At 48.4% G+C, this 22,708-nt stretch overlaps 1 protein-coding gene across 1 annotated transcript in view; it reads left to right on the top strand.

Moving 5' to 3' along the window:
- Positions 1 to 916: 916 nt before the first annotated feature.
- Positions 917 to 22,708, top strand: part of OXCT1 (3-oxoacid CoA-transferase 1) — a 96,617-nt gene continuing 74,825 nt past the window's right edge. The window contains exons 1-9 of the mRNA XM_069745910.1: positions 917 to 1,139; positions 3,011 to 3,119; positions 7,014 to 7,104; positions 17,437 to 17,572; positions 18,303 to 18,452; positions 20,582 to 20,688; positions 21,037 to 21,097; positions 22,193 to 22,300; positions 22,527 to 22,644. Coding sequence (XP_069602011.1) covers positions 1,065 to 1,139; positions 3,011 to 3,119; positions 7,014 to 7,104; positions 17,437 to 17,572; positions 18,303 to 18,452; positions 20,582 to 20,688; positions 21,037 to 21,097; positions 22,193 to 22,300; positions 22,527 to 22,644 — 955 coding nt within the window. The 5' untranslated portion in view covers positions 917 to 1,064. The remainder of the gene's footprint in view (positions 1,140 to 3,010; positions 3,120 to 7,013; positions 7,105 to 17,436; positions 17,573 to 18,302; positions 18,453 to 20,581; positions 20,689 to 21,036; positions 21,098 to 22,192; positions 22,301 to 22,526; positions 22,645 to 22,708) is intronic.

Raw genomic sequence — 22,708 nt, 5'->3', positions numbered from 1 at the left:
GTGAGGTTTCTAAAAACTCTTCAGGAAAACAACCATTGTCTTTTCAGTCGCTCTCGGGGCAGTTCTGCTGCCGGCGTCTTTTGCTTACTAATTTTCAAGCACGAGCGGTCACTTAATTTACAGCTTTCAGATTTGTGAACCGAGAAGCGGATACAACAAGTGACAGAAGACGGAACGTGCGCACAGCCTTGTCATTTTACACTGCGGAGCCTTATGAGGCGCTTACTCTGGCGGAATCCTCCTGAAGAAGCCTTTGTGCGCAGACCCCTTAGGCGGTGTTCACAAGACGTCTTTGTCAGGCAGTTTTTGTTGGGAGCCCATTGCCTTGGGGTGCGAGGTTTTCGAGCAGGAACACCCAAGGCCTCGATTCATCCAAACCTTTAAGCCAGAAATCTGCTGTAAAAAGCTTTGAAAACTTGTAAACTTTTTTGCGAAACGTGAGGTCGCGCAATTTTCTTCTAGTTATGCCATCCTCACCCAGTAAAGTGGCGCGGGGGGACAGTGGGGCGCGCGACTTCCGCTGGGGTCAGACTTGTGGTGGGACGCACGACACTTTGCACCTCGTTCCAAGACGCCTCCTCATCAAAAACCGTCTCGGACGTCCCAAGTCTTCAAGAATCAGCGCCCAAGTGTTGAAGGAGTTTTGAGGAGGATTTTCTACTTCGTTTTTGCTAAAAAAAAAACCCCATCAACACGAGAATAAAACTGTGTGTGAACATCGCCCTACGGCAAAGTGGGACAGAGGGGCACTTGGACGATAGTGGGGGCTGTCCTGCAAAGGAAGGACACTTGGAACAGGAGGAAAGGTAGTGGTTTTGTGTGACTTTGATCACGATATCGCAGCTGCACATGTGGCATGTCGCGACCAGGCTGAGGTGGTCTCTCTGCAGCTGCTACAGGGGCTCATGTGTGTCCTCTGTGCTGCAGGTCGCACAAAAGTCGCAGCACCGGGTCCTAAAGGCGCAGGCCTCTCCTCCTCCTCCGCCCCTGCCGCGGCCTCCTCTCCTCCTCCTCCTCCCTCCCCGGCCTCCTCTCCTCGGTGCACTGATCGGGGGCTTTGCTGGATGACGATGGCCGCCTGCAGATTCCTCCCGACTCTCAGAAGAGGCCTGAGCCTGCAGAGGGGCGCACACAGCAAGGTATGGTGCCGTCCGCCATGGCAGTGCCAGCTGGTAACGCTGCTGTGTGCACGGAGCCGCAGCGTCTGTGCGCGGCTGTATCACAGTGTGTGACATTGTGTCCGGCGTTGTGCATGCTGCCACCCTCTGACCTTGTGCCCAGACCAGTCCCTGGCTCAGTGGGTGCTGGTGCCCAGCCCTGTGATCTCCAGCTCCCCTGCAGGCCTGGTTTGTGCTGACTTTGGCCCTATAGGAATGTATGGAGTCCTGCAGCTTGTGGGGGCATCCCTGGGGTGCAGTGTTGGGCACTAGTCATCCCCTCTAAGCATTTAGTGACCCAGTGTTTCCCCACTTGCTGCTGCTATCTGTGGGGCAGGGTGACAGCGACCTTGTACGTGACAGCGACCTTGACAAGGTGCATCAGAATATCCGCCGCGCGTTACTTTCCCAGGATTGTGAATCCGCCGTTTTGTTGTTTTTTTTTTCCTGCTCCTGGAACTTTGCAGCAGCGGGAAGTGTTTGCTCACATTATTTTCTGCAGCAAATCCGTACAAAAAAATAATTGCACCTAAATCTGCGCCTGATACTGCTATGTGCACACGTTGCGGATTGGGGTGCAGAATTTTCCGCACACAATCTGCATCTCCTGGCAGAAAACGCAGGTGCGGATTTTGCACGTTTTTCTTGCGGAATTGATGCAGATTTTCTGCATTTTTTTAACCCTGCGGATTTCTATAATGGAAGGGGTTAGAAACGCTGCCGATCCGCACAGAAGAAGTAGCATGCTACTTCTTTTTATCCGCAGCGGATTTCACGTGGACCATATTAGCACAGCCCTTTTTTTTTTTCTATTGATTTACATTGTACTGTTAACCACTTTGCGGAACTGCAGCGTTTCTGTGCGGAAAAAAAAACGCTGCAGATCCGCACTAAATCTGCATCGTGTGCACATAGCCTATTTTGGTGCTTTTTTTATGCTCAGATTTGACTCTGGACCTTCACTCCAGAGAACTGTCATTGCTGCAGGACGTATAATCAGCAGCGAGGGTGAATTTACACACGGACAATATCTACTTCTACAATCTCATCTTAGCTGGGAATGTTTTGTCCTTTTGGATTTTGCGCACGTTTGTAAAATCCGCGCCGTGTGGCCTTACCATTCCAGTCCTGACGTTTCCTATTACAGCCTGGAATCTTCAGGATTCTGAGCCGAGGACACAAGTGGATCTCGTAGGACGGACCAGTGGGATCCGTCCTTCTTATCGTTTTTGAACTTATTTCTGACTTTGGCTAAAAAAGTTTTGCAAGTTTTTATGTTTACGACAAATTCCTAAATAGTGAAACGTACAAGCTCCGGGGACAGCGCAATAACACAAACGTCGCTACGCCCTCTGCAGGCGCTACACGTGCTGCCGCCTGACTGACACCTCCAGGGTCACATGATTGTCTGCGTAGGACGCACATTGTTTTCACTTGAGGACGTTCTATACAAGGTCACTGACGACTAACCATGTCACGGCTATACAAGTCGCCTCGTCCCAGGCCGTATTTATAGACCACGTACATAGGACGTCCAACATTTCCAGTCATCCTGTCACCCGCAGCCTCCCCGGGGGTTTGCACCCATTCATGCACTTTTTGGACCAAATCCTTCCACTTGCAGCCTGACCTCCCCAAAAAGTCTCCATGCACGTAGGGGCTACAGAAGCAGCTAAGGATTCTTGCTTAGGCCAATTACTAGAAAGCTGTGGGACCTCCGTTGCTGCTGCACCCACAGAGCCCTGCACATATGTCACATCCTACATTCCTTGTTGTGTCCCGGCGTCGGCTGCGCTGGGTATGTAATGTTCTCTGCGTTTCGTCCGTCCACTCATTGACCTCTGTGATTCCAGATCTGCGCCTGTTACCTCTCCACATCCGGGTCACACAGCGCCAGGTTCTACAATGATCCGGTTGAAGCGGTGAAGGACATACCGGACGGCTCCACGCTGCTCGTTGGTGGTAAATTTAATTCTGTTATCAATTTTGTGAAGTCTCACAATCTCATATGTGAGAGCAGCACAGGGTAGAAAAGGAGGCGCTGAGGCCGGGGATATGCAGTATTATTATGATGAGAATTAGTATTTTCATGTGAAAAGGCTTTAACTGCTGCCAGGACTCTGAGAAAGAGCATGTGAGTCCTTCTCTCCTCCGTCCACTTGTAAAAAGAGTCCGTGAGTTCTCTCTTCCATCCACTTATATAGCAAGCCTGTGAGTCCTGCTCCCCCCTCACTTATAGGCAGAGCCTGTGAGTCCTGCTCCCCCCTCACTTATAGGCAGAGCCTGTGAGTCCTTCCCCCCTCACTTATAAACAGAGCCTGTGAGTCCTGCTCCCCCCTCACTTATAGGCAGAGCAGGTGAGTCCTGCTCCCCCCTCACTTATAGGCAGAGCCTGTGAGTCCTGCTCCCCCCTCACTTATAGGCTGAGCCTGTGAGTCCTGCTCCCCCCTCACTTATAGGCAGAGGCTGCGAGTCCTGCTCCCCCCTCACTTATAGGCAGAGCCTGTGAGTCCTGCTCCCCCCTCACTTATAGGCAGAGCCTGTGAGTCCTGCTCCCCCTCACTTATAGGCAGAGCCTGTGAGTCCTGCTCCCCCCTCACTTATAGGCAGAGCCTGTGAGTCCTGCTCCCCCCTCACTTATAGGCAGAGCCTGTGAGTCCTGCTCCCCCCTCACTTATAGGCAGAGCCTGTGAGTCCTGCTCCCCCCTCACTTATAGGCAGAGCCTGTGAGTCATGCTCCCCCCTCACTTATAGGCAGAGCCTGTGAGTCCTGCTCCCCCCTCACTTATAGGCAGAGGCTGTGAGTCCTGCCCCCCCCACCCTCACTTATAGGCAGAGCCTGTGAGTCCTGCTCCCCCCTCACTTATAGGCAGAGCCTGTGAGTCCTGCTCCCCCCTCACTTATAGGCAGAGCCTGTGAGTCCTTCTCCCCCCTCACTTATAGGCAGAGCCTGTGAGTCCTGCTCCCCCCTCACTTATAGGCTGAGCCTGTGAGTCCTGCTCCCCCCTCACTTATAGGCAGAGCCTGTGAGTCCTGCTCCCCCCTCACTTATAGGCAGAGCCTGTTAGTCCTTCCCCCCTCACTTATAAACAGAGCCTGTGAGTCCTGCTCCCCCCTCACTTATAGGCAGAGCAGGTGAGTCCTGCTCCCCCCTCACTTATAGGCTGAGCCTGTGAGTCCTGCTCCCCCCTCACTTATAGGCAGAGGCTGTGAGTCCTGCTCCCCCCTCACTTATAGGCAGAGGCTGCGAGTCCTGCTCCCCCCTCACTTATAGGCAGAGGCTGCGAGTCCTGCTCCCCCCTCACTTATAGGCAGAGGCTGCGAGTCCTGCTCCCCCCTCACTTATAGGCAGAGGCTGCGAGTCCTGCTCCCCCCTCACTTATAGGCAGAGGCTGCGAGTCCTGCTCCCCCCTCACTTATAGGCTGAGCCTGTGAGTCCTGCTCCCCCCTCACTTATAGGCAGAGCCTGTGAGTCCTGCTCCCCCCTCACTTATAGGCAGAGCCTGTTAGTCCTTCCCCCCTCACTTATAAACAGAGCCTGTGAGTCCTGCTCCCCCCTCACTTATAGGCAGAGCAGGTGAGTCCTGCTCCCCCCTCACTTATAGGCTGAGCCTGTGAGTCCTGCTCCCCCCTCACTTATAGGCAGAGGCTGCGAGTCCTGCTCCCCCCTCACTTATAGGCAGAGGCTGCGAGTCCTGCTCCCCCCTCACTTATAGGCAGAGGCTGCGAGTCCTGCTCCCCCCTCACTTATAGGCAGAGGCTGCGAGTCCTGCTCCCCCCTCACTTATAGGCAGAGCCTGCGAGTCCTGCTCCCCCCTCACTTATAGGCAGAGCCTGTGAGTCCTGCTCCCCCCTCACTTATAGGCAGAGCCTGTGAGTCCTGCTCCCCCCTCACTTATAGGCAGAGCCTGTGAGTCCTGCTCCCCCCTCACTTATAGGCAGAGCCTGTGAGTCCTGCTCCCCCCTCACTTATAGGCAGAGCCTGTGAGTCCTGCTCCCCCCTCACTTATAGGCAGAGCCTGTGAGTCCTGCTCCCCCCTCACTTATAGGCAGAGCCTGTGAGTCCTGCTCCCCCCTCACTTATAGGCAGAGCCTGTGAGTCCTGCTCCCCCCTCACTTATAGGCAGAGCCTGTGAGTCCTGCTCCCCCCTCACTTATAGGCAGAGCCTGTGAGTCCTGCTCCCCCCTCACTTATAGGCTGAGCCTGTGAGTCCTGCTCCCCCCTCACTTATAGGCAGAGCCTGTGAGTCCTGCTCCCCCCTCACTTATAGGCAGAGCCTGTGAGTCCTGCTCCCCCCTCACTTATAGGCAGAGCCTGTGAGTCCTGCTCCCCCCTCACTTATAGGCAGAGCCTGTGAGTCCTGCTCCCCCCTCACTTATAGGCAGAGCCTGTGAGTCCTGCTCCCCCCTCACTTATAGGCAGAGCCTGTGAGTCCTGCTCCCCCCTCACTTATAGGCAGAGGCTGTGAGTCCTGCTCCCCCCTCACTTATAGGCAGAGGCTGTGAGTCCTGCCCCCCCCACCCTCACTTATAGGCAGAGTCTGTGTTTCCTGATCCTTCCCTCACTTATAGGTAGAGCCTGTGAGTCCTGCTCCCCCTCACTTGTAGGCAGAGCCAGTTAGTAGAGATGGTCGGACACCTGGATGTTGGAACCCGAACCCGGACCCCATTAACTTGAATGAGGGGCTCAAACATCCAGTGTTTGTCACTCTGGCATTAGCATGACAGCATGACTATCCATGGCTCCTTACCAGCCTGAGAATATCAGCCTCCAGCTGTCTGCTTTACCTTGACTGGTTGTCAGAAATGGGGAGGAACCCCACGCCGGTTTTTTTTTTTTTTTCATTATTTAAATAATTAAAAAATACTGCATGGGGACCCCTCTATTCTTGATAATCAGCCTTGCTGAAGCTGACAGCTGGGGGTTGCAGTCCCAGCTGAGAGTTTTGCTTGGCTGGTTATCAAAAATACATGGGAACCCACGCCGTTTCTTTTTTAATGAATTATTTATTTATAGCGCAGGAGGTGGCTGATGAATACTCCCATCTGCCGCTCCTGCTCTCACTGTTATTAGCGGTAGCATGTGTCGGATGATTGGAGCAGTAGTCCCATCAGCTGACACCAATGGCCGAAGGTAAACTGTATACCTTCTATCACAACTGAGCGTTCACACTGTCTATAGACAGAGTTGGAACTGCGGTTGTCTGACCGGCGGAGATGATTTTACCGCCGATCAGAATCTGTATTTGTTGCGATGTCATGCACATGACAGCACGACAAACACCCGGAGTTCGGTGTCCGTGCCTGAACAGTTGGTGTTCAGTATGGACGCCGAACTTAACTGTGTGGGTTCACCCATCTCTACCTGTGAGTCCTGTTCCCTCCTCACTTATAGGTAGAGTTTGTGATTTATGCTTCAGAAAATTATCAATCCTATCAAAAGCCTGCAAACCCCTGCTTATGAACTGCCCACCATTGGTAGTAACTCAAATCTCTGCTGGAATGGGGTCCCATCTGGCTCAGGAATAGTAACCTGGTACTGGATGTAAAGTATTTTTGTGTCACCGTGGTAACAGACTACAAAACGCCTGTGTAGTCGGATCCCGCAGTTCTACTCCATTGTGTCCTTCTCCTACCATTTCCTTATATTCAGTTAATACATTAGCAAGAAGTAGAGTCGCATAGAAGGGAGTATGACTTCATGATCAGACTACACAGCGGTAGTTTGTAGTCTGTTACCACGGAGACACTATGCATCTGCATGGGCACCAGAGAAAATCTGAGCTCCCTCTGCCCCTTTAAGGGACTCTGACAAAGTTTGAGGACTTCTAGTTGATCGTTTTTTGTCCTCCCCAGGTTTCGGCTTGTGTGGAATCCCAGAGAAACTTATTGACGGCCTCCTTAAAACAGGTGTGAAGCGAATAACGGCCGTGAGCAACAATGCGGGGTAAGCGTCCATCATCCGCCCCCCACCATGTGTTTATAAGAAGTCTGGGGGGGCCGGGTCTCTGGTGTTTTATTGAAGCGTTACAATACAACACAAAAACGTTCTCAAGATGTTCGCCCCAAAAATTAAACACAAAAGCAAATATTAATTTGTGGCCAAATCGGGTTCTTTCGAAAGGTTTTACAACAGGTTTCTGCTCTTTAACACCTACGGTCCTCGACATATTCACACAAAAAATCATATTACAAAGGAAAACAATAATTGGTCCAGTAGTTATCTTTTTATTTTTTCATATTCCACATTTTTTGCAAATTTGGTGCTGATTGGTCCAGTCGTTTGGCCATTAATTAATGTTTGCTTCAGTATTCTGTTTTTTTGGGGCAGATTGGTCAGTATATTTAGTACATACGTCCTAGAGAGCCGAAACCTGGTATAAAACTTTCCAAAGTGCCTAATTAACCCTCCGATCTCTACACATTTGCAAAAAAGGGAGGAAAAAAGCAAATGATAACTTTTTTTTTAACAACATCAATTAAGAGATGTAAAACGTGTGCGCATAACTATAAAACAAAGCTGTGGCAAACGGAGTAATTCTACTAATACAACATAAACACGACCGGGCCTACACTAATAATATAATAATAATTTTTATTTATATAGCGCCAACATATTCCGCAGCGCTTTACAAATTATAGAGGGGACTTGCACAGACAATAGACATTACAGCATAACAGAAATACAGTTCAAAATAGATACCAATAGGAATGAGGGCCCTGCTGCTCGCAAGCTACAAACTATGAGGAAAAGGGGAGACACGAGAGGTGGATGGTAACAATTGCTTTAGTTATTCGGACCGGCCATAGTGTAAGGCTCGGGTGTTCATGTAAAGCTGCATGAACCAGTTAACTGCCTAAGTATGTAACAGTACAGACACAGAGGGCTATTAACTGCATAAAGTGAATGAGAACATTCAATTTTTTTTTTTTTTTTTTTTAGATAGGCCACACAGGGATCGTTAGGTTAATGCATTGAGGCGGTAGGCCAGTCTGAACAAATGAGTTTTTAGGGTACGCTTAAAACTGTGGGGATTAATCGCATTAACCTAGGTAGTGCATTCCAAAGAATCGGCGCAGCACGTGTAAAGTCTTGGAGACGGGAGTGGGAGGTTCTGATTATTGAGGATGCTAACCTGAGGTCATTAGCGGAGCGGAGGGCACGGGTAGGGTGGTAGACTGAGACCACAGAGGAGATGTAGGGTGGTGCTGAGCTATGGAGTGCTTTGTGGATGAGGGTAGTAGTTTTGTACTGGATTCTGGAGTGGATGGGTAACCAGTGTAATGACTGGCACAAGGTAGAGGCATCGGTGTAACGGTTGGTGAGGAATATGATCCTGGCAGCAGCATTCAGGACAGATTGGAGCGGGGAGAGTTTGGTAAGAGGGAGACCGATTAGTAGAGAGTTACAATAGTCCAGACGAGAATGAATAAAGGCCCCTTCACACTAAGAGACGCTGCAGCGATACCGACAACGATTCGGATCGCTGCAGCGTCGCTGTTTGGTCGCTGGAGAGCTGTCACACAGACCGCTCTCCAGCGACCAACGATGCCGGTAACCAGGGTAAACATCAGGTAACTAAGCGCAGGGCCGCGCTTAGTAACCCGATGTTTACCCTGGTTACCATGCTAAAAGTAAAAAAAAACAAACACTAGATACTTACCTACCGCTGTCTGTCCTCCAGCGCTGCGCTCTGCTTCTCTGCTCTCCTCCTGTACTGTCTGTGAGCCGGAAAGCAGAGCGGTGACGTCACCGCTCTGCTTTCCGGCTCACAGACAGTGCAGGAGGAGAGCAGAGCACAGCGCTGGAGGACAGACAGCGGTAGGTAAGTATCTAGTGTTTGTTTTTTTTTACTTTTAGCATGGTAACCAGGGTAAACATCGGGTTACTAAGCGCGGCCCTGCGCTTAGTTACCCGATGTTTACCCTGGTTACCAGTGAAGACATCGCTGGATCGGTGTCACACACGCCGATCCAGCGATGTCTCCAGGGAGTCCAGCGACGAAATAAAGTTCTGGACTTTGTTCAGCGACCAACGATCTCCCAGCAGGGGCCTGATCGTTGGTCGCTGTCACACAGAACGATTTCATTAACGATATCGTTGCTACGTCACAAATAGCAACGATATCGTTAACAATATCGTTATGTGTGAAGGTACCTTTAGTGAAACAGTAAGAGTTTTTGCAGAGTCGAAAGTAAGAAAAGGGCGAATTCTAGAAATATTTTTGAGATGCAGATAAGAAGAGCGAGCCAGTGATCGGATGTGGGGGGTGAATGAAAGGTCAGAATCAAGGATGACCCCAAGGCAGCGGGCATGTTGCTTTGGAGTAATGGTGGAACCGCACACGGAGATGGCAATGTCAGGCAAAGGTAGGTTAGTAGAGGGAGAGAACACGAGGAGTTCAGTTTTTGACAGGTTTAGTTTCAGATAGAGGGAGGACATGATGTTAGAGACAGCAGTAAGACAATCACTGGTGTTTTCTAAAAAGGCAGAAGGCGAAGAAGTGTATAATTGGGTTTCATCAGCATAGAGATGGTACTGGAAACCAAATCTACTGATTGTTTGTCCAATAGGGGCGGTATACAACGAGAAGAGGAGGGGGCCTAGGACTGATCCTTGAGGAACCCCAACAGTAAGGGGAAGGTGAGAGGAGGAGGAACCAGCAAAACATACAGTGAAGGATCGGTCAGAGAGATAGGAGGAGAACCAAGAGAGAACGGTGTCCTTGAGGCCGATGGAGCGGAGCATAGTGAGGAGGAGCTGATGATCCACAGTGTCGAATGCTGCAGAGAGATCCAAGAGAATTAGCATGGAGTAGTGACCATTAGATTTAGCTGTTAGTAGGTCATTAGAGACTTTAGTGAGGGCAGTTTCAGTAGAGTGTAAAGAGCGGAAGCCAGATTGAAGAGGGTCGAGAAGAGAGTTATCTGAGAGATAGCGGGTAAGACGGGAGTGGACCAGGCGTTCGAGGAGTTTAGAGATGAAGGGAAGATTAGAGACAGGTTTATAATTAGCGGCACAGTTTTGATCGAGGGATGGTTTTTTAAGTAATGGATGTATGATGGCATGCTTAAATGAGGAGGGAAAAATACCGGAAGTGAGGCAAAGGTTGAATGTTTTTGTTAGGTGAGAGGTGACAGCCGGGGAAAGGGACTGGAGGAGATGTGACAGAATGGGGTCACTGGTGCAAGTGGTCGGGCGAGAGGATGCAAGGAGCTTGCTTACTTCTTCTTCTGTAACTGCTTCAAAGTCAGAGAGTGAACTAGATGCAGTGGGGGAGGGAGGACAGTGCATGGTATGAAGAGATTGGGAGATGATTTCCTGTCGAATGTGGTCAATTTTTTCTTTGAAGTAATTGGCCAGATCGTCAGCGCGGAGATCCGTGGTTGGGGCCTGCTCTCTTGGGTTGAGTAGGGACTGGAACGTGTCAAAGAGACGTTTAGGGTTATTGGACAGGGAGGTGATGAGGGTGTTGAAGTAGGTTTGTTTGGAGAGGTGAAGGGCAGAATTGTATGTCTTTAGCATGAACTTATAATGGATGAAGTCTTCGGGTAGATTAGATTTTCTCCACAGACGTTCTGCGCACCTGGAGCACCGCTGCAGTAAACGTGTTTGCAGCGTGTGCCACGGTTGTTGCCGTCTGTGCAGAGTTGTTTTATGTATAGGAGGAGCAGCTTCATCCAGGGCACTTTGCAGGGTTTCATTGTAATGCTTCAGAGCAGAATCAGGACATGAGATGGAGAAGATTGGGGCCAATGAGGACTGCAAGTTCTTCATAAGTTTCTGGGTGTTAATGGCCTGTATGTTTCTATAAGTGTGGAAAATGGGGGTGACCTGAGCGGGATGGCAGTTCTTGATAGAGAATGAAAGAAGGTTGTGGTCAGAGAGTGGGAGAGGGGAGTTTGTGAAATCATCCACTGAGCAAAGCCGGGAGAAGACCAAGTCAAGGGAGTTTCCATCTTCATGCGTTGGAGAGTTAGTATGCTGCGAGAGGCCGAAAGAGGAGGTTAGAGATAAAAGATGAGAAGCAGATGGGGAGAGGGGAGAGCAATGGGGATGTTGAAATCACCCATGATAAGGGTGGGGGTGTCACAGGAGAGAAAGTGTGGAAGCCAGGTGGCAAAGTGATCCAGGAACTGATGAGAGGGGCCGGGAGGATGATACACCACCGCCACTCGCATGGAGAAGGGGATGTAGAGTCTGTCTGTACACTGTCAGAAAGAGACCATCTTCGTTACCCATAGCAACCAATCGGAGCGCGGCTTTCATTTTTTAAACGGCTCTGTTAAAACGAAAGCCGCTCTGTGATTGGTTGTTGTGGGCAACAAAGTGCAAGGAGAGGACACACAGTGGAGGAATAAATGTGAAACACACGCAAAATCGGAAGCTGGAGGATTAGAAAGCTACAAGCAGGTGCTTATGGGAAATGTAGTCTTCAGTGGTCACATGAGCAGCGCTGACGGAGCGCATATTTCACATCGAGCGGAGAGACACAGCTATGGAGGAACTGAAGCCAGAATAAGAAATTGGCCCATCACTATCCAAAGAGATTTGACAAAGTAATAGATTCTGGGAGAACCCAGAAGTCGGGGTGATCTATAGCTCAGTATCTACAGTATCGCCATGGTAACAGACTACGAACGAGCCTTACGTTGTCGGAACCCTCGACTCTATTCCATTTTGTCTTTCTCTTACTACATCGAATTCTCTGGAGCTCCTTGCATCATAAATAGATGTCGTGGTCGATCCTAACACTTTCTCTTACTGGTTTCCTAAGAGTCGTCGTTGTTTACCGTCATCTGATCGGCCCAGGAATGTCAGGAAAAGAGCCCAGTGCGGGCAGCAATACTGCGACTTATGTCTGGATTGTGTAACCCCTGGGAGACAGAATCGCGGTATCGTGCATGGATTATTATACACCCGTCGGTGACTATTTCATTGCCATGTCATGACGGGCCGTGCCCGTAGACCTTCCTGGCTCTGCTTCATCTGCACAGATGTCTATGACACCGGCTTTTGCAGCAACGATCTAATGAAGCACGCTACCGACACAAAGTAGCTGAACTATAACGTGTCCTCGTTAATGATCTACCATGCTCTGTATATTAAGTCCTAATGAGGTGACAGGGCGGATGCTGCAATAAAAGGGACAAGACGGCGCATGGGTAAAATGGAGCATGGGCCGATGAGAAGCGACCGGGCTGTAGGGTGCGGCTCGGGCTGGGGAGGTCAAGGTTTCCCTCTGTACTAATTATGCGAAATCTTTACACCCCTATAGAACTTGTCCTTGATATGGGGTATTTACATTTATGTTCTTCTACAGCAGACCCCATAATCTAGTACAGACCCCAGAATAGACTGCAAATAATTGCTGTAGACCACATCCTGACCCTAGGGCCTTCTGCGGGTGCGGCTCGGGCTGAGGAGGTCAAGGTTTCCCTCTGTACTAATTATGCTAAATCTTTACACCCCTATAGAACTTGTCCTTGATATGGGGTATTTACATTTATGTGCTTCTACAGCAGACCCCATAATCTAGTACAGACCCCAGAATAGACTGCAGATATTTGCTGTAGACCACATCCTGACCCTAGGGCCTTCTGCGGGTGCGGCTCGGGCTGGGGAGGTCAAGGTTTCCCTCTGTACTAATTATGCGAAATCTTTACACCCGTATAGAACTTGTCCTTGATATGGGGTATTTACATTTATGTTCTTCTACAGCAGACCCCATAATCTATTACAGACCCCAGAATAGACTGCAAATAATTGCCTTCTTGGGGGGCACTGTAGACCACATCCTGACCCTAGGGCCTTCTGCGGGGAGGGTAATTGCAGGAATATGGAAAGCATATTCAGTCGAATAGGACAGATGCCCGATATCTGCAGATCATGCTCCATCCTGGTCGGTATGTGCAGGCGCAAAGTCATTGACACCGCTCCTCTCCCAATGCTGAAGTGAGCGGTAGCGGACAAACCTTTTTATATAGGACCTCTCACCAGGTCGGCAGTACCCAGTTTTTTTTTTCTTCTTATTTCATTCCTGCTGCTTCCCCGAATATTTAGTTTTTTTGTATTCTTTAAATCCATTATACGGTTCCAGAGATATGGGCTTTTTTTTGTTTGTTTCGGACCAATTTTTACCTAGGGGTGTGGCTAACAAGGTAATTATGCAGGGCAGCCCAAAGACACGCCCCAGAGGATCCTGTGAGACACACCCTCTTGTCAGGATCATAAATATTGCCACTAAATTGAAAAGCAGATATTCCTGGAAAAGTATGGTGGGTTTAAATATTAAACCAACAACAAAATATTACCCTGGGGAGTTGTGAAAATGAAAGAAGAGGAAAACCCGGCCAGTTTTGACTTGATGATAGATCTGCCTTAAGCTCAAGTTTATTTAGAGGCAGAAAATTCCCAAATCTTAACCTCGCTTGTGTTGTGGGATTACCACATCTTCTGCGGCTTTACATCCTTCCCTGACCTTGTGGGGGGCAGTTTACTTGCCCCATTGGGGGGAAGGGGGGATTACATGGGCCTGCCAAGAATTGTCTACTCCGTACCTGTATCCTATAGGTAAAGCAAAGAGAAGTGCGGTGGATCCCGGGTGCTACCGCTGACTAAGATTAGTCCAGGCGGTAAGTATAAAAAAACTTCCAATTTTTTGCAACGCTTTTCGGAACCGAAACGCGTTACCCAGGATCCACTGCACGCCTCTCCTGTTGCCGGAGCAGCAGCCATCATTTGAGTATATATGTCATGTCGGACGCTATTCACACTAGGGCGTCCGACAGACAGCGGTAATTCCACATTTGTCCACTATACGCTCAGTGGCGCCGGCTAGATTTTATCCAGGTTATCCAGAGTTAATCTGGCTGGTAATCTGGTTGGAGGCTGGGTCACGCCTGTGGCCTTTAAATAGTCATTCTGGACTTTGGGCGTCGCCGATTATAGCTTGTGTCTTGTGCCTGGTGATTTCGGTCTGGAGTGGTGGTCTAGGAGTAGAAGTATCGTATCTGGTGGTGTATTATCCTTTGTCATATTTCTCCTTCCTATATTTGTGTTTATTTTTGCCCTGTGCACATTTTCGTGTTTTCCTGTGTGTCTGCGGCGTGGTGCGTTTTTAGTTTTCCCTGTCTGTGCTTTCTGTAGGGGTTGGTGTGTGGTCTCTTCACTGGGTGTCGGGTGGAGGTTTCAGCATAGGGCTGAAACAGGAGTCAGGGTCAGGCCTGGCGGCCCAGACAAGCACACCATCAGTGTAAATTCTGGGAGAGGGACAGACAGGGTTTTCCCTAGTCTGAGGGATATCGCAGGGGCCCGGGTAATCAGCTTTATTCTACCCAATACCCCCGTGACATTATATCACTCTTTACGTAGTTGTGCCGCGCACAGCCTGACCAGGACTAACCTCGTATATCAGTAGTGACTCTCGTTATCAGCGGCTGGCATATCTGCAGATTATATCCGCTGCCAGCGTTACTTTATCTTAATGAGTGCAGCTACCAGGCGGCGACTTCCTAAAGTGCGGTATTATCTGGCCTGTTTGTGGCAAAGCTGAGGCGACTAACGTGGCTTCTGTTACAGCTTCCCTTTAAAAAAAAAAAAATCTTATTTCCTCTTAACAGCAAAATGAATGAAATTTCTAAAATATAATACTACTATATATAATCTACTTCTGGCTGCAGAATGAGTTAACCGAGAGTCGCCCAGTGAGCTCGCTCTGACGATCTGTGGGTATATGCACCTCTATGTTGCATCTATTGGCGCATTGGCTTCAGTTGTTGGCAGCGCAGATTTCTGTATTTTCACAGGGACATTCCTATAATCCACCCCTGTACATTGCACGGCGCTCGTATCTATGGAGAATATTTGCCATGTGTAAACCCCGCGTGTTGCTCTTGGCCTCCGTCCAGGAGCTGCAGACTGTCGCTGATTATCTGATCCTCCCTGTCCTGTCATTCATGGCTCATCATTTGGATGATAGGGGTTATCTTATCTGCTTTTTCATATTTGCTTTGTCACCTGATCGACCCTCATGGCCTCTCTTGCTAGTACAGCACACTTGTCGTCACACAGAGGGAATGATCACCTGATAGTGTTTAATGGCTGGTGATCACCCGATGAACGAAAAAAACACTCCTTCGTTACGTAAAATTATTTTTGAGCAAACTTAAAAATCACCATTCTCAGCAGACATCATACAGTGTAAGCAGGACACGAGCTAAAAGGCTGAGCCTACTTATAGCCGGCAGAAAATGGCTGTGCTACACAGCCAGGTTTTGCCTCTAACAGCCATGGGGAGAGTAGCGCTCCGCCTGCTGCTGTTAACCACTTAAACGCCACTGTCAATATCTGCGGGAACACATTGTTCAACACATCCATCTGTCCCTATAACGACACAATTGCTGAGACACAATGTTGCCTCCACCATGCCTCACTGTGGGGATGGTGATCTTCTGTTGATGCACAGTGTTGGCTTTGCACCTTTTGGAATTATGGCTAAAAAAGTTAGCATTGGTGTTGTCAGACATAACATGTTCCCCATTTGATTTTAGCATACTTAATGAATGTTTTGGAAAAAATTGCCGGGCCTGAATTTTTTTTTTTAAAGAAATGTCATATGAAATGATAACGCACTCCACAGGCCGGACATCTGAAAAATACGGTAGATTGTTGTCACATGCAGGACACAACCAGGACTGACCAGAAATTCCTGCAGCTCCTTTATTGTTGCTGTAGGCCTCTTGGCAGCCTCCAAGACCAATTTTCTTCTTGTGTTTTTCATTGAATTTTTGAGGGATATTCAGTTCTAGGTAATGTCAGTGTTGTGCCAAATTTAAGCCACTTCTTGATGACATCTCAAGGGTGACCATTTAATGCCGTAGAAATTTTTTGCTACCTTTCTCCTGACTGATAACTTTCCACAGTGAGATCCCTTTGCTGTGTTGTCAGCTGTTTGCGGTCCATGGCTTCTGTTGTAAAATGCAGCTAAGAAAATGTCTTGAAAACTCTCTCAGAACAGTGGAACTTTACATGGGGTTAAACAGAATCCCTATAAATAATGGTGGCCATGCACTCACTACTATGTGCTAAGGGCTCACTAGGTGAGGTCCTGGCGGGCACATGAGCATTGATGCAGAAGGCAGTTGAAGCACATGTGAAATGCAGTGGTACTGAAAGCCACAGGCAGACGAAAGACGTTCTGGAAACCACGGACATAGAGGTGAGGTTCTAGAAGCCAGAAACAAGTAGTAGAGGCCATGGATAAGGAGGAGAGGTTCTAGAAAACCAGAAACAAGTAGTATAGGTCATGGACAAGGAGGAGAGGTTCTAGAAAACCAGAAACCAGCAGAAGAGGTACTGGAAGCCACAGTCAGACAGGAGATGTCCTGGAGACCACAGAGAGGTAGCAGAAGTCTTAGGAGACTGGGAACAAGTAGCACATGTACTGGAAGCCGCAAGCAGACAGACGTTCTGGAGACCGAAGACAGGTAGTAGAGGTACTAAAAGCCACAGGCAGACAGGATACATCCTGAAGACCGCAGACAGGTTGCAAAAGTACTGAAAGCCACAGACAGCAGGTTGCACAGGTACTGAAAGCCGCCGGCAGTAAGGAGATGTCTTGGAGACCACAGAGCGGTAGCTGTGCAAAAACCAAACTAAAAGTCTTACTAATAAGACAGGTGTGCGTCCAGGAAGGCGTTATATAGGCTCAACATATAAGAGTATGTCGTGCTACTTGCAAAGTCCAAATCAGTTCTTACATATTTTCCTAATTTGTTAAAATTCTGTATTTACACCAGTCTGCTGGTGGTATTAAACGACCTGCAACACATGTGCTGGTCGTCAATCCTTTAATAACCTCTTAGGGTTATTTAATATGTGCACAGAACAAATTGTCTAGTGCCAGTGTTCTCGATGTTCTCGGCAGCTCATATTTCCACAAGACAATGTGCTGCCGAGAGAACGATGATATTTGAAGGAAACCATGGATCATTTCACCTGATGACTGAGCATTTTGCTTTTTCATCGGGTGATCTTTAGCCTCTTTGCTCGATGATCGTACAAGCACTGTGTCTCTGCACTGTAGACCACTCACGTCCCATTTTATATTGCGATCACGTCACTTTCACGGTTACAGAATCGGAGCAGGTCTTTTCCTCTGCGTCCGGCTGCACTGCAGTGAACGTCATGGTGGGTAGTGATCAGGAGGCGAGCGCGGGACCGCAGTTTGGCCAAAATTTGCAATGTCTCACAATTATCTTTTTCTTGTTTTCGCAGAGTGGACGACTTCGGCCTGGGCTTACTCCTAAAAACCAAGCAGATCAAGCGCATGGTGTCCTCCTACGTGGGCGAGAACGCGGAGTTTGAGAGGCAGTATCTCCAAGGGGAGCTGGAAGTGGAGCTCGTCCCGCAGGTGACCCGTCCTTAGCGTCTCGCTCTGGTTCTTATAGGTGGAGCATACGGAGTGAACAGTGTGGCTAGGCGGTAACTTTTGCCGTGACGCTTGTTGGGCGTCCAAAGATCGTTTTATGCCACTAATATATTGCAGGTTAATGGGATCACATTGTGACCTGCAGAGTGGTGCAACAAGCAAGTTGCACAGAGTCAGGTGGACTTTTTTTTGTGTGACTTGCTTGCCGCGGCCGCAGTACCTTACGGGTCGCAATGCATTAATGTGGCGGCAAAAAGCGATCTTTGACACGGCCCAGTGTACCCCGGTATAATGTCCAAGTGCATAAATCCAACCCCACAGTCACATACACACAAGAATACCATCACAGTACTGTAATAACGGTATTATATATGTCACACTATGGCGTAACGTGAAGCTCATGAGCTCCAATGCAAAATCTCCAGCACGGCCATTAACCATCACAGGCAAGTTGTGGGATGGAGACTTTTACACCATGGGGCCGCAACATTCTGATCATCCCCTGCTTGATCGAGGTCTGTTACTGACCGCACACTTGGTCGTCCGTTACGCTCCACCTGCGCCCCGCTGACCTCTTACACGATTTGTCCGCCCCGCCGCGCACGTCGTCTGCTTTTCCCGCTTTCTAACTCCACTTAATGGAAAAAGATTTTCTTGTTACAGAAAAATAAATGTTTCACCGAGAAATTGTGTTTTCTTAATCCCCCTCCAGGGGACACTGGCGGAGAAGGTTCGGGCCGGCGGCGCAGGGATTCCAGCCTTTTATACCGCCACGGGTTACGGCACATTAATCCAGGAAGGAGGGGCGCCTATAAAGTATAATAAAGATGGCAGCATAGCGATCGCCAGCGAGCCGAAAGAGGTGAGGAGGATTTATGTCTCGTCTCTCGTTGTTACTTTATTTGTGCAGGTTCCCGGGAGCCATAAAATGATCGACTTCAGAAATGTTCTTCTCTCCTGATCTCGCTGACGCTGCGGATAGTTACTGGGAGTGTGTCACCAGAAAAGGACCTATTCTTTAAATCTAGTTTTTTATGTTTAATGCCTTTTTGAAAATATTCTTTTTTTTACATTTTCAATATCACATTCTATATCCACAATGGCCGCTATGTGTTATTTCTCACTTCCTCATCTTCACACAAGATTTTTCAGCAGTTTGGTTATCATCGCAGACTGGATTACAGAGACTGATAACACCTCTATATACAGCAGATAACACAGGATCCACCATTCACTATAGGTGATGTCACAGCTCACCTCCTCCTCCTGTACAATGACTGATAACACCTCTATATACAGCAGATAACACAGGATCCACCATTCACAATAGATGATGTCACAGCTCACCTCCTCCTCCTGTAAATGACTGATAACACCTCTATATACAGTAGATAACACAGGATCCACCATTCACAATACGTGATGTCACAGCTCACCTCCTCCTCCTGTAAATGACTGATAACACCTCTATATACAGTAGATAACACAGGATCCACCATTCACAATAGGTGATGTCACAGCTCACCTCCTCCTCCTGTACAATGACTGATAACACCTCTATATACAGTAGATAACACAGGATCCACCATTCACAATAGGTGATGTCACAGCTCACCTCCTCCTCCTGTACAATGACTGATAACACCTCTATATACAGTAGATAACCCAGGATCCACCATTCACAATAGGTGATGTCACAGCTCACCTCCTCCTCCTGTACAATGACTGATAACACCTCTATATACAGCAGATAACACAGGATCCACCATTCACAATAGATGATGTCACAGCTCACCTCCTCCTCCTGTACAATGACTGATAACACCTCTATATACAGCAGATAACACAGGATCCACCATTCACAATAGATGATGTCACAGCTCACCTCCTCCTCCTGTAAATGACTGATAACACCTCTATATACAGTAGATAACACAGGATCCACCATTCACAATAGGTGATGTCACAGCTCACCTCCTCCTCCTGTAAATGACTGATAACACCTCTATATACAGTAGATAACACAGGATCCACCATTCACAATAGGTGATGTCACAGCTCACCTCCTCCTCCTCCTGTACAATGACTGATAACACCTCTATATACAGTAGATAACCCAGGATCCACCATTCACAATAGGTGATGTCACAGCTCACCTTCTCCTCCTGTACAATGACTGATAACACCTCTATATACAGCAGATAACACAGGATCCACCATTCACAATAGATGATGTCACCGCTCACCCCCTCCTGTACAATGACTGATAACACCTCTATATACAGTAGATAACACAGGATCCACCATTCACAATAGGTGATGTCACAGCTCACCTCCTCCTCCTGTACAATGACTGATAACACCTCTATATACAGTAGATAACACAGGATCCACCATTCACAATAGGTGATGTCACAGCTCACCTCCTCCTCCTGTATAATGACTGATAACACCTCTATATGCAGTAGATAACACAGGATTCACATCTTATAATATATCGGTGTTTTCAGGGTTTATATTCGTTTTGGCTTTCCATGAATGTGAAGTGCGTCGTTCGCTGTCGTATTCAGGCAGAGGTGCGGGAGATGTTGCTCTGCGTCTCCACTAGGTGGCGCTCTTGCAGCAGATAACATTTGCTTTGTGCATTTGATCAGATTTCTCTCCATTGAAGGACATGGAGACACTTAGGTTCTTGTATTTTGGGGAAAAAAATAATTTTTGTAGTTTTTCTAAACATTTGACACTTTTTTGCTTTCTAAAGCTTTTGTGTAGCACTGTGCATTGCTGGCTGGATGATGAGATAACTGAGAATCTGCTAGTGGAGGTTCGGTGGGGGAGGGGGCGACATTTATGTTCTTTTTATCATTGGCAAATGATCGATGCCAGTACAGTTCACCAAAAAAATGTCAGTCCAAAATGGGCGGCTCATGGAGTCCGTGTGGCTGTGCAGCAGAGATGGATCGGCATTTTAAGGAGACTTTTCTCTCCCAGGTGAAGGAATTTAATGGCCGCCACTTTGTTATGGAGAACTCCATCACTGGAGACTTTGCACTGGTGAAAGCCTGGAAAGCGGATCGTGCCGGGAACGTCGTATTCAGGTACGACCATGAGCTGGATATCTGGCATTAGTAATGTAGGAGACCAAAAGGGAGGAGAGGCGGCGTGTAATGCCATGTTTCTCCAGTAGTGGCCGCTGCAGGGGCTATGTATATCCAATGACAGCCCCCGGCCGCCATTATACCTCCATAAAGGGCTTGTCTGGTGAGCGCCCCCCACTGTCCATCCTGAAGGCGCACGCCCTGTGAATGCCCCCACTGCTGTGTCATTACAGAATGGGTCGGCCATGTAGAAGCGGCGCGGACCTGCGCAGCAAACTGAGCTCTGCTGCATCCGCCATGATCCGGCCGTAACGTAGTTGTCTCTTTTTTTTTTTTTTTAATAAACAGGAAAACGGCGAGAAACTTCAACCAGCCGATGTGTAAAGCCGCCAAAGTGACGGTGGTGGAGGTAAGTGCCAGGTGCGGCGTTACGTGGCGCCGTACGTTTAGTCGCGCTTTGTTTACTTCCCTGCAGTCGATCGCATTCTGTCCTCCCATGTGACCGCTGACACCAGTGATTGGCTGCAGCGGTCACGTGTGATAGTCAGGGTCACATCGCTGCACACGCGATCTTTAGACGAGGCACAGGTGGCCGCTGTCTGTGTCCGTGCCGTTGTGGTTGCGCTTGTTGATGGTTTCCCAGCGGTTAAGCACCACTTCGCAATATATATATATAAATCTATGTGTCTCCATGGCAACAGACTACAAACATTCCGCATGTAGTCTGCACATACTGCTGTTCACTCCTTTCTTCACGCCTACATAAACTTAGGATCTTTTTCTCTCTGTTACCATGGAGACCCATAGATCTGCATCGGAGCTGTATACGCAAATGACTGCATCATTATTATAAAGGTGGTCTCTCTAATTTTTTTTCACTCGAGCAGTTTGAAGACCATTTCTGCAAGTCCTGCGTCCATATTTGCTACGTATGTTTATGTCTAAAGGAGTATTGCCATCTCCCAAGATCCTACCCCAATATGTAGTAGGTGTAATAATAATAATATTTAGAAAATACCTCCAATTAGAAATGTAGTATAGTTCTTCTGATTCGCTATGTCGAATGTGTGCAGTTGGGTATCCATGGTTATGAGCACTCATAAAGTGAGTTGTTAGTGGTCGTAACCATGGATACCTAAGCTTCCGTAATGCCCTACATGGGGAAAGTCACATGGCGAATCAGAAGAACTATACTACATTTCTAATTGGAGTTTTTTTTCTAATATTTGTAAAAACTGATTTTTGTCGGTGAACATTTCCCTCTAAGTACAGAACCTTTTTTTTTTTTTACCGGTAATCTGAATGTCTCCGTACCCCGGATTGGCGGCTGTACGGCAGCACACGGAGGTTGAGCAGCTCTGTGTTAAGGTACCGGAGCCCCAGCTGCAGATTTGGGGGTGTTTACTGCCCCTTTTCTCGCCTCCTTTGCTTTTTTCCGTATTAGCGGACCGGATCCTCACCTTGTGATTTTTTTTTTTTTCAGTCTCACGTTTGATGCTTTCAGGTGGAGGAGATCGTGGACACCGGAAGTTTTGCAGCAGAAGACATCCACATTGCCAGCATCTACGTGGATCGGATCATTAAGGGCGACAACTATCAGAAGAAAATAGAGGTATGATGTGATGTGGCTGCTGTATAATGGCCCACGGACACAATGTTCCCGGCCACCGTCATGGTCTCCTCTGATCATGGCGGGAAGGAGCTCGGCTCATTATTTCCTGGCCTGCTCCTTGTAATGCCGTTCTTTCTGGTCTTCTCCGTGACTTCGTCTGGCATTGACCACTTGTTGTAGCGCTAATGGCGTCTCTTCCCTGCCTTCGCCTTCCTGTCTTCATTAGAGGCTCACGATACAGAAAGCCGAAAACGCCGCCGCGCCGAAACCGAAGAAGGAGTCTGACCTTGTGAGAGAGCGGATCATCAGACGAGCCGCCCTGGAGTTCCAGGATGGGATGTATGGTATCCTTTATGTAGGGGGGTCATGCCGGTGCCTCAACCTCAGGAGCCCCGTACATGCCCGTAG

This window comes from Ranitomeya imitator, chromosome 1 (genome assembly GCF_032444005.1).
Source record: "Ranitomeya imitator isolate aRanImi1 chromosome 1, aRanImi1.pri, whole genome shotgun sequence".
NCBI lineage: Eukaryota > Metazoa > Chordata > Amphibia > Anura > Dendrobatidae > Ranitomeya > Ranitomeya imitator.
This window is presented reverse-complemented; position numbering and strand designations above follow the sequence as displayed.